General features: G+C 44.1%; 1 protein-coding gene and 1 pseudogene across 1 annotated transcript; one reads left to right on the top strand and one right to left on the bottom strand.

Annotated features, from left to right (window-relative positions):
* The first annotated feature begins 411 nt into the window (after positions 1–411).
* LOC136551702 (protein STRICTOSIDINE SYNTHASE-LIKE 10-like) lies at positions 412–2,921 on the top strand. The gene is made up of 3 exons (XM_066543244.1): positions 412–770; positions 889–1,164; positions 2,093–2,921. The coding sequence occupies exons 1-3, from the start codon at positions 490–492 to the stop codon at positions 2,583–2,585; spliced, it is 1,050 nt and encodes a 349-aa protein (XP_066399341.1). The 5' UTR covers positions 412–489; the 3' UTR covers positions 2,586–2,921.
* A 3,177-nt stretch (positions 2,922–6,098) lies between these two features.
* On the bottom strand, positions 6,099–12,358 carry LOC136551703 (uncharacterized; annotated as a pseudogene).
* Between the last annotated feature and the right edge of the window lie 921 nt (positions 12,359–13,279).

The following is a 13,279-nucleotide window of genomic DNA, read 5'->3' on the forward strand; positions in this document are numbered from 1 at the left end:
CCATGCTCTATATTTAACGTTGATTTAGATAGGACTTTGAATGGCGATGAAGCTGGTTGGGATCAGTTGGAGGGGGTGGATTGTCGGAGACATGATGCATATCACACAAAGCGAATATATATATATGGTCGGCAAATGTCGCTAATCTCTGTGAAGCTTGAAGAAATTTCGCAGGTTCCTTAACTCCTTGAGCTTTCGTTCGGGGGTGGCAGGAATGAAGAAATTATACGTAGGCCACCATGATGCCGATTTAATATCATCAGCTGCGAACTGTATCCTGTGCAGCTGCTGCGTCCTGTGCACAACAGTGTTCACTGCACCCTGACCTGACAACGTCTATAAAAATGCAGAAACTGATCGAGCTGCTGCATGTGTGGATTACTTGAATTCTGTCAGTGTTCAGCTGCCCGATCGAGCGAGCGTAGCACTGTCGGCAGTTACCCCTGCGTGCGTGCCGAGTGCAGTAGAGCACGAAGGCCACAGCTTGACATGGCGGCGGCTGCGGCTGCCACTCGTTCACTGCATTCCTTCCTTGCGCTTCTTCTCCTGTTGCCTGCGGCTGCGGCTGCAGCGTCGTCATCGTACGAAACCAAGTCCATAGATCCAGGACTCGTCGTGATGACGCTGCCGGAGCCGGTGTCCGGGCCGGAGAGTCTCGCCTTCGACGGGCGTGGCGGCGGCCCATACTCCGGCGTCTCCGACGGCCGCATCCTCCGGTGGCAAGGTCGCCTCCGAGGATGGACCGAGTTCGCCTACAACTCCAAGCACAAGTAAGCGATCGACCGTGCGTTTCATCTTCGTTTTGCATGCGTGCACATTCAACAATCGAACACACATGTATGGTTCACACGATTTTTAGATTTTTACCCGTGCGAACGTCATGCGCAGGAGCGTGGCGTTGTGCTCGCCGGACAAGAAGCTGGTAGTGCCGGAGAGCCTGCTGTGCGGGCGCCCGCTGGGCCTGCAGTTCCACCGGCAGTCCGGCGACCTTTACATCGCCGACGCCTACCTTGGGCTGCTCAGGGTTGCCGCGCGCGGCGGGCTGGCGGAGGTCGTGGCGACGGAGGCCGGCGGCGAGCCGTTCAACTTCCTCAACGGGCTCGACGTTGACCAGCGGACCGGCGACGTCTACTTTACTGACAGCAGCACCACGTACAGGAGGAGGTACGGGCTAATTACTGGAGTTGCATTGCATACATAAAAACCAATTGGCAGCAAGGTGAAAAGCTAGGGGCCATTATATTACGAACGTTTGCATAGCATCCATAAAAACCCATTGGCGGCAGCAAGGTGAAAGGGGCCATTATTCATCAATGTAGGTACTCCATCTATCGCAAAGTAGGAGTCATTCTCGCTTCCAGAGAAGTTAAACTTTTTTAACTTTAACTAATTATATATAAAAGAATATTAATATTTATAATACATAATTAGTATCGTTAGATAGACCGTTGAATATATTTTTATAATAAACTTATTTAGATATATAAATATTACACGTATTTTGTACAAACATAGTTAAAGTTGAAAAAGTTTGACCTATACATACCCCTAACGCCTTTTTGAGACAGAGGGAGTATATAGTACGTAGTGCTCTATTTCCCTAGCTAACTGGCAACAAGAAACTAGAAATGCAGTTCACATAATAAACATCAATAAAGCACTTGTTGTGCCGCAGTAGCCTCGTAGGTCCTCCAACGACTTTGTGTGATAATGACTCAAAGTTACGTTCAACACCGTAGCATGGATATAACAACAGCAACATTCGATAGATGCTAATATTCTTTGTTTACCTATATTCGGTAAAGTGATGATGTATGAAAAACATTTCGGAAGCAAATATGGGAGTTGTTTAGTAGATTTTTTGTTCCAAAAAAGGCTTATTCACAATTTTTTCCCAAAAAATCTATTCCCCTGCCGCCCCTCCAATTTTCGTTAAGAAAGTCATATCAACTCAATTAATTTTATTTTGATTATTATTACTTGACCTGCAGCATCTCAGATAAGCTCGTGGAATAGTATCTCTATCTGACAAGTTATAATGATCCCAGCGGGAACCAACACTGATGCCAACCTCAAATTGCAATGCATGCAGCGACTACATGCTGGTGGTGGCCCTGGGCGACGAGACGGGCCGCCTGCTGGGCTACGACCGCCGGACCCGCCGCGTCGCCGTGCTCCAGGCGGGCCTCTCCTACCCGAACGGCGTGGCGGTGAGCGCCGACGGCACGCACGTGGTGGTGGCACACACGGCGCTGGGCGAGCTGCGGAGGTACTGGGTCCGCGGCGCCCGGACCGGCACGTCAGAGACATTCGCGGAGCTGCCCTGGTACCCGGACAACTTGCGCGCCGACGGCCGCGGCGGGTACTGGGTGGCGCTGAGCAACGGCGTCGCGGTCGGCGGCGGCGAAGCGGCCGCCACGGCACCCACGGTCGCCGTCAGGGTCTCCCGCGAGGGCAACGTGACGGAGGCGCTGGACGGGTTCAGCTTCGTGTCCGTGAGCGAGGTGGCCGAGCGGGGCGGCGTGCTCTGGGTCGGGTCCGTGGACACGCCGTACGCCGGCGAGCTGAAGCGGCGTACCAGCTAGTGCTTCGTCTTCTGCAACTGCCGTGCACGCACCGTTCTGTCATCAGGGAATGTCATATGCAATATGTGCATGCATATGCATGTGGTGGCATCAGCAGCGTGCTAGACCAAGTAATTTGACTGTACGTACCTGTGCTCTGGATAGGTGTGCCTGTGTGCCATGTCGTCGCCGTAGCTAGCATTCGTCGCAACTGTGGATGTGGACTCCGTTTTGTGTAACGGTTAGTGGTTAGTTGTTGGGAAAATTGGTTGGGTAGCATCAAAAGGTCGTGATCCACGTAAAATATCCCTGAAAGTTTACGCTCCTGTAAAATATCGCTGAAAGGTTGGACTATTAACTGAAAGTACCATTCCGTCAAAATGTAGTCACGGAGCTGTTGACTTGGACATAGATACCCTAGTAAGAACCAAATAAACAGCAGTATGTGCCCCAATATTTAAACATAAATGAACACTTATATTTCAGTAGCAATATAAGCACATTCCTGCACATATATTTTGGCACATATGAAGACATTTGATATAGGGATCCCTTAAATATAAGCACACATGAACACGTACATTCACAACACCACTTCTCAACAATCATTTCTCAACTGAGTACTAGTTAAGATAGCAAAGGGGGCAGGTCTACTAACACATACAGTAGTTCAATACATGCATCCATAGTCTAACTAGATCATGACATCACTGTCGATTCAAAAACCCTCTTCACTGTCGGATTTTGAACCGACAGTGGTATACTGGCAGTGATGTGGGATTGACATCGTGAACCCGCAGTGACGTGGTTTCTAGGAAAGCTAAAAAATTCATTGAAAAAATAGGGAATTTTTTTAATACTGGAGAGGCCCTACTAAACAGCCACAAAGTCACGCGTCGCAAGTCATAAGTCAAGCGATTTTTCGCTCGAAAAACACGTGTTTCGCGGCCACCGGCGCTCGAACCCCTGTCGTCCTACTTCGTGTCTTCGGCCCCGAGCCACTATACATGTAAGCTGTTTGTGTCCAAATGAGATTTTCGTTCTAGCCATTTTATGTTCATCTAATTTTAAAATGAGTATTTGGGACCCTAAACTAATTCAAATGAAAAGTTGTGAACTACAAAGTTTTATAACTTTTTGAGATCTACAATTTTCATTTGGGTAGTTTCTCAGGTCGTTTAAAAATTTAAATTTCAAATTTAAGAAATTCAAACGTAGTTTTCCATGACAAGATGATTTCAAATCAAAAAGTTATCGACTACAAAGTTTCATAACTTTTTGAGATCTACAAATTTTGTTTTTACTGTTTATCCATCCGAGGTCGTTTAAAAATTTTAAATTTTAATTTTTTTGAAATTCAAACGTATTTTTCCTTGAGAAGATGGTTTCAAATCAAAAAGTTGTCAACTATAAAGTTTCATAAATCTTTGGGATCTACAACTTTTATTTTGATAGTTTCTCCATCCGAGGTCGTTTACAAAATTTAAATTTCAAATTTTATAAATTCAAACATAATTTTCCTTGACAAGATTATTTTCAATCAAAAAGTTATCAACTACAGAGTTTCATAACTTTTTGAGATCTGCAACTTCTATTTTAGTCATTTGATCATTTATTTATCTGACATAGTGGTAGTAACATTATTCACAAATGTTACATATCCCTCTTATTGTTTATAAAATTATAAGAGAGATATGTATATTTTGTTCACAATGTTATTATTACTTTATCGGATGAAGAAATGATCAAAGTAAAAGTTGTAGATCTTGATAAGTTCTACAACTTCTATGTTCATGATTTTTTCGGCTGAAATCATTTAGTGTGCCAAAATAACGTTTGAAATTGTCATTTTTTGAAATTTAAAATTCGAATAGATAAAACATAGTCACATGAAAAAAAAATGATAAAATAATAGCGGTAAGAACGCAATAAATTGATAGAGCATGATTTAAAATTTTTTAAAAAAAAAATCATTAAATTTAAAGTTAGTACGAGGAAGAAAGACTAGTTACAAGTTTTAGCTATATATTAAAAAGAGAAATTAGAGTTCTTTAATAATTTTAAATTTTAATTTTAAATAATATTTTTAAGAAGTAAATGATCTCCAATGAAAAAGTTTTCAACTACAAAGTTGTATAACCTTTGGAGATCAACAACTTTTGTTTTGGGTGTTTCTCCATCTGAGGCCGTTTAAAAAATTCAAATTTTAAATTTTAGAAAACAAACGTAATTTTCGTTAGATAGATTATTTCAAATAAAAATATTTGAACATCCAAACGATCTCAAATTAAAAAAGTTTGAACTACAAAGTTATAGATCTCGTCGAGTACTACAACTTTGATATAAAGTTCGTCTTCATCAAATATCATATAAGAAACTTATAAAGTTTTCTTGTAGTATATTACTATCGATTCAAGCCACGAACCGACAGTGATAGTATCAGTGTCGGTTCTTGGCTCAAACCGACAGTGAGACCCAATATCACTGTCGGTTCTTGGTTAAAACCGACACTGATATGAATCGACAGTGAATACCCGAATACATTTAGTACTATCATTGCCGGTTTTAGCTAAAAACCGATAGTGATGGGCTATCACTATTATTTTTTTAAAATCCAGCAGCGATGAGGCCGATAGTGATGTCCAATTCTGTAGTAGTGTGGCCCACATGGGGCTGGGCGAGCTGTGGAGGTACAGGGTCTGCGGCGCCCGGACCGGCACGTCCGAGACATTCGCGGAGCTGCCGGGGTACCCAGACAACCTGCGCGCCGACGGCCGCGGTGGGTACTGGGTGGCCCTGAGCAACGGCGTCGCGGTTGGCGGGGGCGAAGCGGTCGCCGTCAGGGTCTTCAGCGAGGGCAACGTGACAGAGGCGCTGGACGGGTTCAGCTTCCTATCCGTGAACGAGGTGGCGGAGCGGGGCGGCGCGATCTGAGTCGGTTCCGTGGATCCGCCGTACGCCGGCGAGCTGAAGCGGCGTACCAGCTAGTGCTTCGTCTTCTGCAACTGTCGTGCATGCACCGTTCTGTCACTAGGGAATGTCATATGCAATATGCGCATGCATATGCATGTGGTGGCATCAGCAGCGTGCTAGACATGTAATTTGACTGTACGTACCTGTGCTCGGGATAGGTGTGCCTGTGTGTTGTCGTCGCCGTAGCTAGCATTCGTCGCAATTGTGGATGTGGACTCCGTTTTGTGTAACAGTTAGTGGTTAGTTGTTTGGAAAATTGGTTGGGTAGGTCACGATCTCCGTAAAATACCATTGAAAGTTTATGTCCCATAAGACACGTATATTTCAGTAGCAATATAAGTACATTCCTGCACATATATTTTGGCACATATGAAGACATTTAATATAGGAATCCCTTTAGTATAAGCACACATGAACACGTACACTCACAACACCACTTCTCAACAACCATTTCTCAACTGAGTACTAGTGAAGACAGCAAAGGGGATAGATCTACTAACACATACAGTAGTTCAACACATGCATCCATAGTCTAACTACATCATAACAATAGCACAATACATAGCATTTGCACTAACAAAGCCATTGCTTAGCCTATGATAAGCCTTCTTGCAATTCCTCCTGGGGATATGGCTGCTGCTGCCCTGCTCCTTATTGTAGGTCCTGGACTGAGAGGACTAGTGGAAGCTGTCATCCTTCTTGTTGTTAGCCCTGGACTAACAGGCGATTGTGTGACTAAGGAAGTAGAAGGTGCAGATACTTTTTTGGATTTTTTAGAGCTTTTTTTGCAGCCAGATGTACTGCCCTTTTCTTTTCTTTTCCTACACATCAGGAAAGGTATCAGCCATATTTAATAAAAGATCATGTTACAACAAAAGTACAGGGATCAATTTACCTTGAATTAGTAGGAGCTACCGGTGGCAATTCAACAGCGAGTTCAGTAGGCGGCTCACTACAACCCTTCTCAATATGCTCAAACTGGAAGCATCTTTTGCATTGGTAAGGACCCATTTTTCTTGGCTCACCCTTACTTTTGATCCTCTTCACTCTTGGCCTACCTACAGACCTTTCATGCCTCAGAGGCACCATTACAAACCCAGGATCAACAATAGGCCATTGTGACTTGTCAACCATTGGGTTGACCCCAAACTGATAAGTAGCCTTGAAACGTTGAACTGAGTAGTAATCATGAACAAAGTCCTCAAGTTTAATTTATCTAAGGGAACCTATAAATGCTATAACATGAGTGCAAGGTTTCCTAGAAATATTCCACTGACCACATGAACATGTCTTGCTTTCAAGGTCCACAGCATGCCTCCAAGGATAGCTGTCTTTAGTTAATCCAGATATCTCAGCCTTGAGACCACCACTCCCCTTAATTGTGTACTTCAAGTTTCTACGCTTCATCTTCAGCTCATTTATAACACTAGGAAGAATTGACCCTTCAAGGTTTGTTAGCTATAAGTAGTCTCATAGCTATCTTTTCCATGATCATACCCCTAATTGTGTCCACGAGGATATCCACTGGGAACCCTTTGGTCTCTTTAATCTAGTTTGTTGAAGGACTCTGATATGTTGTTGTTCACATAATCAACCTTGCACTCCCCTGAGAACTTAGCTTGAGACAAAAGATGTTTGTGCTCTGCTTGCAAGTAAGGAATTGTTGCTGGACAATTATCTCCAATTTTATCCCAAAGCCATTGATACCTCCTAGTAGTACATGCCCAAGCACAAGGCCACATGTTCTTTAGCACATCTCCATCAAAGTGCTTTCTAAAATTATGCATGAGGCGCCTAAAACACTCCCTATGCTCATGTCACCTTGGAAGACATTATGGACTGCTTTCTCTAAGCCTTTGCAGGCATCTGTGTGTATTGTGAGTCCATGTGGAGTTCCAATTGCTCTCTTCAATTGCATCAGAAACCATGTCCAATCAGCTTGTCTCCTTGTAAAAAATTTCATATGCCACTGGGTACATCAGAAACCATGTTGTTGTTGCTGCAGCTAGCTGTCCATTATATTTAACTGTGAGGTGAGTAGAATTAACCCCAAGGTATGGCCTGTGTGGCAGAACCGCCTAATCTAAAACCTCTCAGGCGTACTTGTCTTCTATTAGACACTAAGTACTTAAGAGAGGACACTAAACTATGTAGTTCCATCGACCACACCCCAAGAAAGAACTCGAAAATCCATATTTTCTATCAGGATCATAAATGAGAGAATAAAGCTTACAACATTCTTAAGTCATTTCTTACATCACTTTATTACAGTAACATAATATTACCTCAATTGATTATAACAATAGAATATAACAATGTTATCAGAGTTACAGAGGAAGCAAAGATTAATTTAATGACATGGTGGAGCATTAATATAGTGGACATTTATATACAAGAGATGCTAGTAGATTTTAAATCTTTTCTTATAAAAACATTTACTGAGGGTTATAAATAAACACTACGGTCGTAGTGTGAAGGAATTCTCTCTGAGCCCACTAGGAGGTTTCCACACACAAGAGTCAGCTTTAAGTATCCTCCGATCACCTGCAACAGGGGGAATAAAACCTTGAGTACTCGATTGTACTCAGCAAGACTTACCCGGCAGGAGGAAAATAAAAGGCTCCAAGGATATGCAAGGCTTATTTGGCTTGTGGGTTATTGCATCTGCGGAAGCATTACTAAACGTGCATCCTAATATTCAATTTTGTTAGTAGTCATCATTAGTTCATTAACTAACCATTCTATGTAAGCACCTATACTACTTTCAAGCAGGTGGAAAGCAATCAGAACCATTTTTATCACCTTTCAAGTTCTAGTTCTTACTACGGTGCTAGACCATAGCCAAGTCGTACCATCTCACAAAAACGGTGATTCACGAATCAATGTATCCCAGCTAGGTACCCCGAAACACACGCCCCGCTTGCGCCCAGGCACAAGCAAGACTAACCCATTCCACTCCTATCACGGGGTCTAGGTCCCCGTTAAAACATGGACTCCAAGCCCCCACACTTGAGACCCGGTCTTAATATGGTGCTTAGACCTCCACCTTTCCCCGCCTCCAATTAGTCGGTCCGAAAAGAGCCAGAACTCATGACAAGAGCGTAACGAGCCTTCCCGCTCCCATAAGCAAGTATGTGTTCAGGATAATAAGTCTATGATCTGATTACTATCCACAGCAACGGACGGTCCTCAATCGACACAGGTAGAACAAATACAACTCGAGCCTCGCTCGAATGCCTAAACAAGTCCAGATCCCAAGTACCATTCTGCACGGTCTCCAATTATCATCCTGATATATATATTCTATGTGATAGTAATATGATAATAATAATAATATCTTTCCTATCTCTCGTGAGTGACAGGTAATCACTCGACTTCTACCGAATCCTATAGCATAACAATCTACATGATCCTGACATACTAGTAGGATTCATAGGATAAGGATATATATATGTAAGTGGTTTTCATTCAACTCCTTAAAACTTAATGCACAAGCATAAAATAAAAGTGCAGAATAATTGGGGTTATGCACCAAGGCTTGCCTAGGTAAGATATAACCAAAAGTTAGCACTCCATCATGGTGACACGATCATCAAGGCACCATCCTTTCTGCTACTCCGGTCGACTCCATGATCCATCGTTGTTCCTATTATGATATACGTGGATGCAACGTAGAGACACAATTAATCAATGGTAACCGCAACTCAACGATTATGCCTTTCAAGCCAATGAGGTAGCTCTAACGACTAACGTACTAGGCTACGCACTACATTGTCGAGCAAGGCTTCATCTCTGGAAAATGTTCTAGTTTTAAAATCTTAAGGTGTTTCGGCATTTTATTGATTAAATATATATTTTTGAACTAGGGCTCATTTAGCTACCTTAGCAGACTAATTATTATGGAGCTACAAAAATTATGGTGAGCACCTAATAATGTGAGGAATTTACTGTGAAAGTTTTAGAGCCAACACTATTACCATTTTATCACAAAAATTCCTACAAGTTTATATCTTATAATATTAAGCATCTCAATTTAATTATATAACTCCTAAAAATATTATAAAACTAGGTGAACAAAATATACTAGCAGATATATCATGATTTTAGGAACTTAACAAAATTGGTTTCACTATTTTTGGTTAACTACACAATTTATATTGAATTTACAAAGTTAACTTAGAAACTAAATTTGAAAAATGCTTAGAAAAGGAAAAGAGCCGGTGGCCATCGATTTGGCCCAGTAGCCCAGCCCAACGTGGCCCAAGGCTAGGGAGTCCACATGTGTCGCAATGGCCCAACACGGCCCAAGGCCGGGGAGCCAGCGTGTGACGACAGTTTTGTAGAGAAGCCCCCGAGCTTCGAGGTAATAGTACAACTACCATGTGTACTTTTCCCATCGGCAGTGGCTTTGCGACCAAGCCCTCAGTTGTTTTTGTCCTCACCATGGGCTGGTCCCTGGAAGCCCAGTGCTCACCGATGCGGCAGCCGACGGCATAGGGCAGCTACGCCGAACAACCTAGGCTCGCTAAGACGGGAGTAAGGGACCTACCACCATCTATGGCTAAACGCGCATGACTGGGTGATGGTTAGGGTCTCAAGGATGTACTAACATGAGCTGCAGCGGTGAGTGGTTATCCATGGCGGTGGCATGGCCGTTCTGATGACCTAAAGCGCTAATGGAGGGGTAGAGACGATGGGGAAGCATCGAGATCTCACCAAGGAGCATGATGTGGTGACGATTGAAACCAGGGACTACCAAGGTGATCTAGCTATGCACGCTCGAACCATACGGTAGCGCTCCGAGCACGGCACCGACACGTCACCACACTATCATCGAGCATCCTGGCAAAAGTAGCATGAGCGTCGAATGGAGGGAGTGAAGGCGAGCTCAAGGTTATGAGCAATTTAACTGCTACCACTCCTATATGCCTTACCTCCCAACCTACCAGTTCGGTGGCACTCATGACTAGTGATAGGGAGAAACCAAATTCGACCACGACAGAAAACGACTGGACTCGGTGTGAACGGGGCACATAGCTAATTTCCTCTGCTACTCGCTGACATGAGGAATTAGACTAGGAAGCCTCGGGCTTGTGATTAAGAAAGGGGAAGGGAGAGTGGTGCACTATCACCACCATGTCGTGGGAAGCAGCCCTGGTAGAGGTGGCTCGGCCATGACCCGACGAGGCATGATAGTGTGGGGATATGACCGCATGAGTATGGGACAGGCGGCACATCGGTTAGAGCTTGGACGGAGCCATTGAATGTGTGCCCACATGTGGCCACACACATGCAGCAGTACAACGTTGTGATGTAGTAGACTATGTACGATGTTGAACTCGGGCTTGTTAGGTGGGTTGTGCGGCTAGGAACAAATGCTATAGCGACCGGGTGAGTCAGAGGTCATGGGACAGCTCCATGAGCAGTGGTGCGGCTTGAGACAAGGAGGGCAGCGGGTGGGGTAGCCATGCAATAGGGTAGCAGTGGTGGTCATGGGGCGAGTGCCGAGGCCATTGGCCAGCAGCAGTCGTCGCAGCCGAAGGTGGCCAAGCCACGACCACGCTACAACCAGGCCAAGGGCGGCCACCCTCAGCCTACATATGCACATGCATGGCCAGAGGTAGCCACGATGCGCACCAAACATAGTGACCAAACACTCCGGGTGGAATGGCCAGACACGTGCTAAGCATGAATTTTAAAGCATCAAAACCAACCGCTTACGGCCCGATTGAGATTAAAACAAGAGTTTAAGATTCTAGTAGCCACTAAGGCCATCTCGTCCGAGCAATGAGCATGGCTAGAGAGTGAGCATTGAGGGAGATAGAGAGGCGCCAATAGGAGCTCATCGCACTGAACGCCAGTTCACGACCGAAGCCCGAAACAAGATCAACAGCGCGTTCTAACAAAGTTAGGGCAATTTCTATGATGCCATGACAACTCCAACTCATACGTGGACTTCACCTTGTTAAAGAACTCACTTAGAGGCAACTAACACTATGAAATCATGGAGCTAGTGCTTAAGTGTTTTAGCTAGAATTCAATTGCTAAAATATCATTGTCTACAATACTTTTTGGATTTAGAAAAGGGCAGGGTTCAGTTAGAACTAAACAACGACTAACACTTTTGTCACAATTTTTAAGAGGCCTAAACCCTATCAATTTCAACCAACAAGTATTTCACGCAATAGTCCATACTTCATACTAACCCATAGGAACAAAATGCTTAGGCACTATTTAACTATTTTGCTCAATATAATTTGCCAAAAATGACACTTTAACTACAATTTCAACTTGTTGCCGATTCAACGAAAAGTTCCATTTAAATCACGGATTTGTTGTTTGAGCTCCCAAAAACCCTAGTTACAATATTCACTTCCAAAAATTGCAGTTGCATTCTTATCTACCCTATTCGGTCATCATTTTACATAAACACTATACACAAGTTATATCTTGTTTTTGTTTACCGAGTCACTTTCCCGTTTCATATGTGTTCTAACTTGTTAAAAATTCAAAAACCCATTCAGCTTGATTTCCCCAAGACCTTAACTTAGTTGCTAAGTCAGCTCGTAACACCTAAGGTGTTACAGCCTGCAACCAGCAAGAAACCCATTCACACATGCTTTGATGGCCATAAACATCCTATAGAAATAGACTCGACCATCCTTTTTGTTCTTCTTGCAATCAATCTCTACTATGCTTCTAGGACATGTAGCTTCAAACTCAGCTTTGAAACTCCATAACATTCTAAATCTTTTGCCCCAAGTGCCATGTAGGCCTTTTAGTGCAAGTTGCCTTCCTTCCCACACCTTATTATATGACATTTTGATTGGGAACTGTCTTTCAAGCTCTACTTGCAACTTCTTTGCTCCCAACTCTGGAGTACACTTGCGTACCTCTGTTGCTTTGTTCCCTATCCATGCTTTGCTAGCCTCCTTACCCCTCACTTGGCTAGTTCTAGCACAAGGGTCGGTGTTTCTAGTAAACAACAATGAGTAAATTTGTATTATTATGCATCTGGCTCGAATGATGTGCTAAGAGGACACAAGGTTTATACTAGTTCGGGCAGAATGTCCCTATGTCCAGTTCGTTGCTGCTACTTATGTTACTAGCACTGAAAGTTCATAGTAGGGGTTACAAATGGGCAAGATAGGGACAGGTCCCAAGTCTCTGGTGGAAAGAACGAATGGGTACCGAGGGCTCAGTCGTTGCTCTGCTATGTGTTCGAGGTTTGATGCTAGTGGTCTTGATCTGATGCCGTGCGATGCGATGCAATGATGCCCCTTAGTGGGGTGCCCTGCTTTCCCTTATATAGGCCAAGGGAAAGCATGAGTTACAATGGGAGAAAAGAGGAGAACAAGAGACCGAGGAAGTCCTTCAGGGTCTCTGAGCCTTTCTTTTCCTCTGTGCAGGCCCCTCTGACATGACAGGTGGTGATAGGGATAGCTCCACATCGGACGCCTGTCCACTGACAATGCCATGCCCTAGCATTATCAGTGGGTCGTCATGTCCCACTCCGCCCTAGTGGGTGATGCGGCGAACTAGCGTGCTGATCAGCGGCTGTATAGGGAGTAGGCAACATAGTGACCACATGTCCGTTACTATGGGCAATGTGAGTTCCCTGGAATGATATGTCCTGCGGATGGGTTGTGTTGAGATGTGACCATTCCCAACACAATGCTAGAAGTTTGACCTTGGGTTGTACTTTTTGGCCTGTAGTGGTTAGCGGTGGCGTGAGCTTCCGT

Source organism: Miscanthus floridulus, chromosome 4, assembly GCF_019320115.1.
Source record: "Miscanthus floridulus cultivar M001 chromosome 4, ASM1932011v1, whole genome shotgun sequence".
Taxonomy (NCBI): Eukaryota; Viridiplantae; Streptophyta; class Magnoliopsida; order Poales; family Poaceae; genus Miscanthus; species Miscanthus floridulus.

What these genes read in the sequence shown, in the direction of transcription:
- LOC136551702 (XM_066543244.1), top strand. Translation starts at nt 490, where the DNA reads ATGGCGGCGGCTGCGGCTGCCACTCGTTCACTGCATTCCTTCCTTGCG. An exon ending in GCCTACAACTCCAAGCACAA is followed by an intron (nt 771 to 888) that starts GTAAGCGATCGA and finishes CGTCATGCGCAG; the next exon opens with GAGCGTGGCGTTGTGCTCGC. An exon ending in AGCACCACGTACAGGAGGAG is followed by an intron (nt 1,165 to 2,092) that starts GTACGGGCTAAT and finishes CAATGCATGCAG; the next exon opens with CGACTACATGCTGGTGGTGG.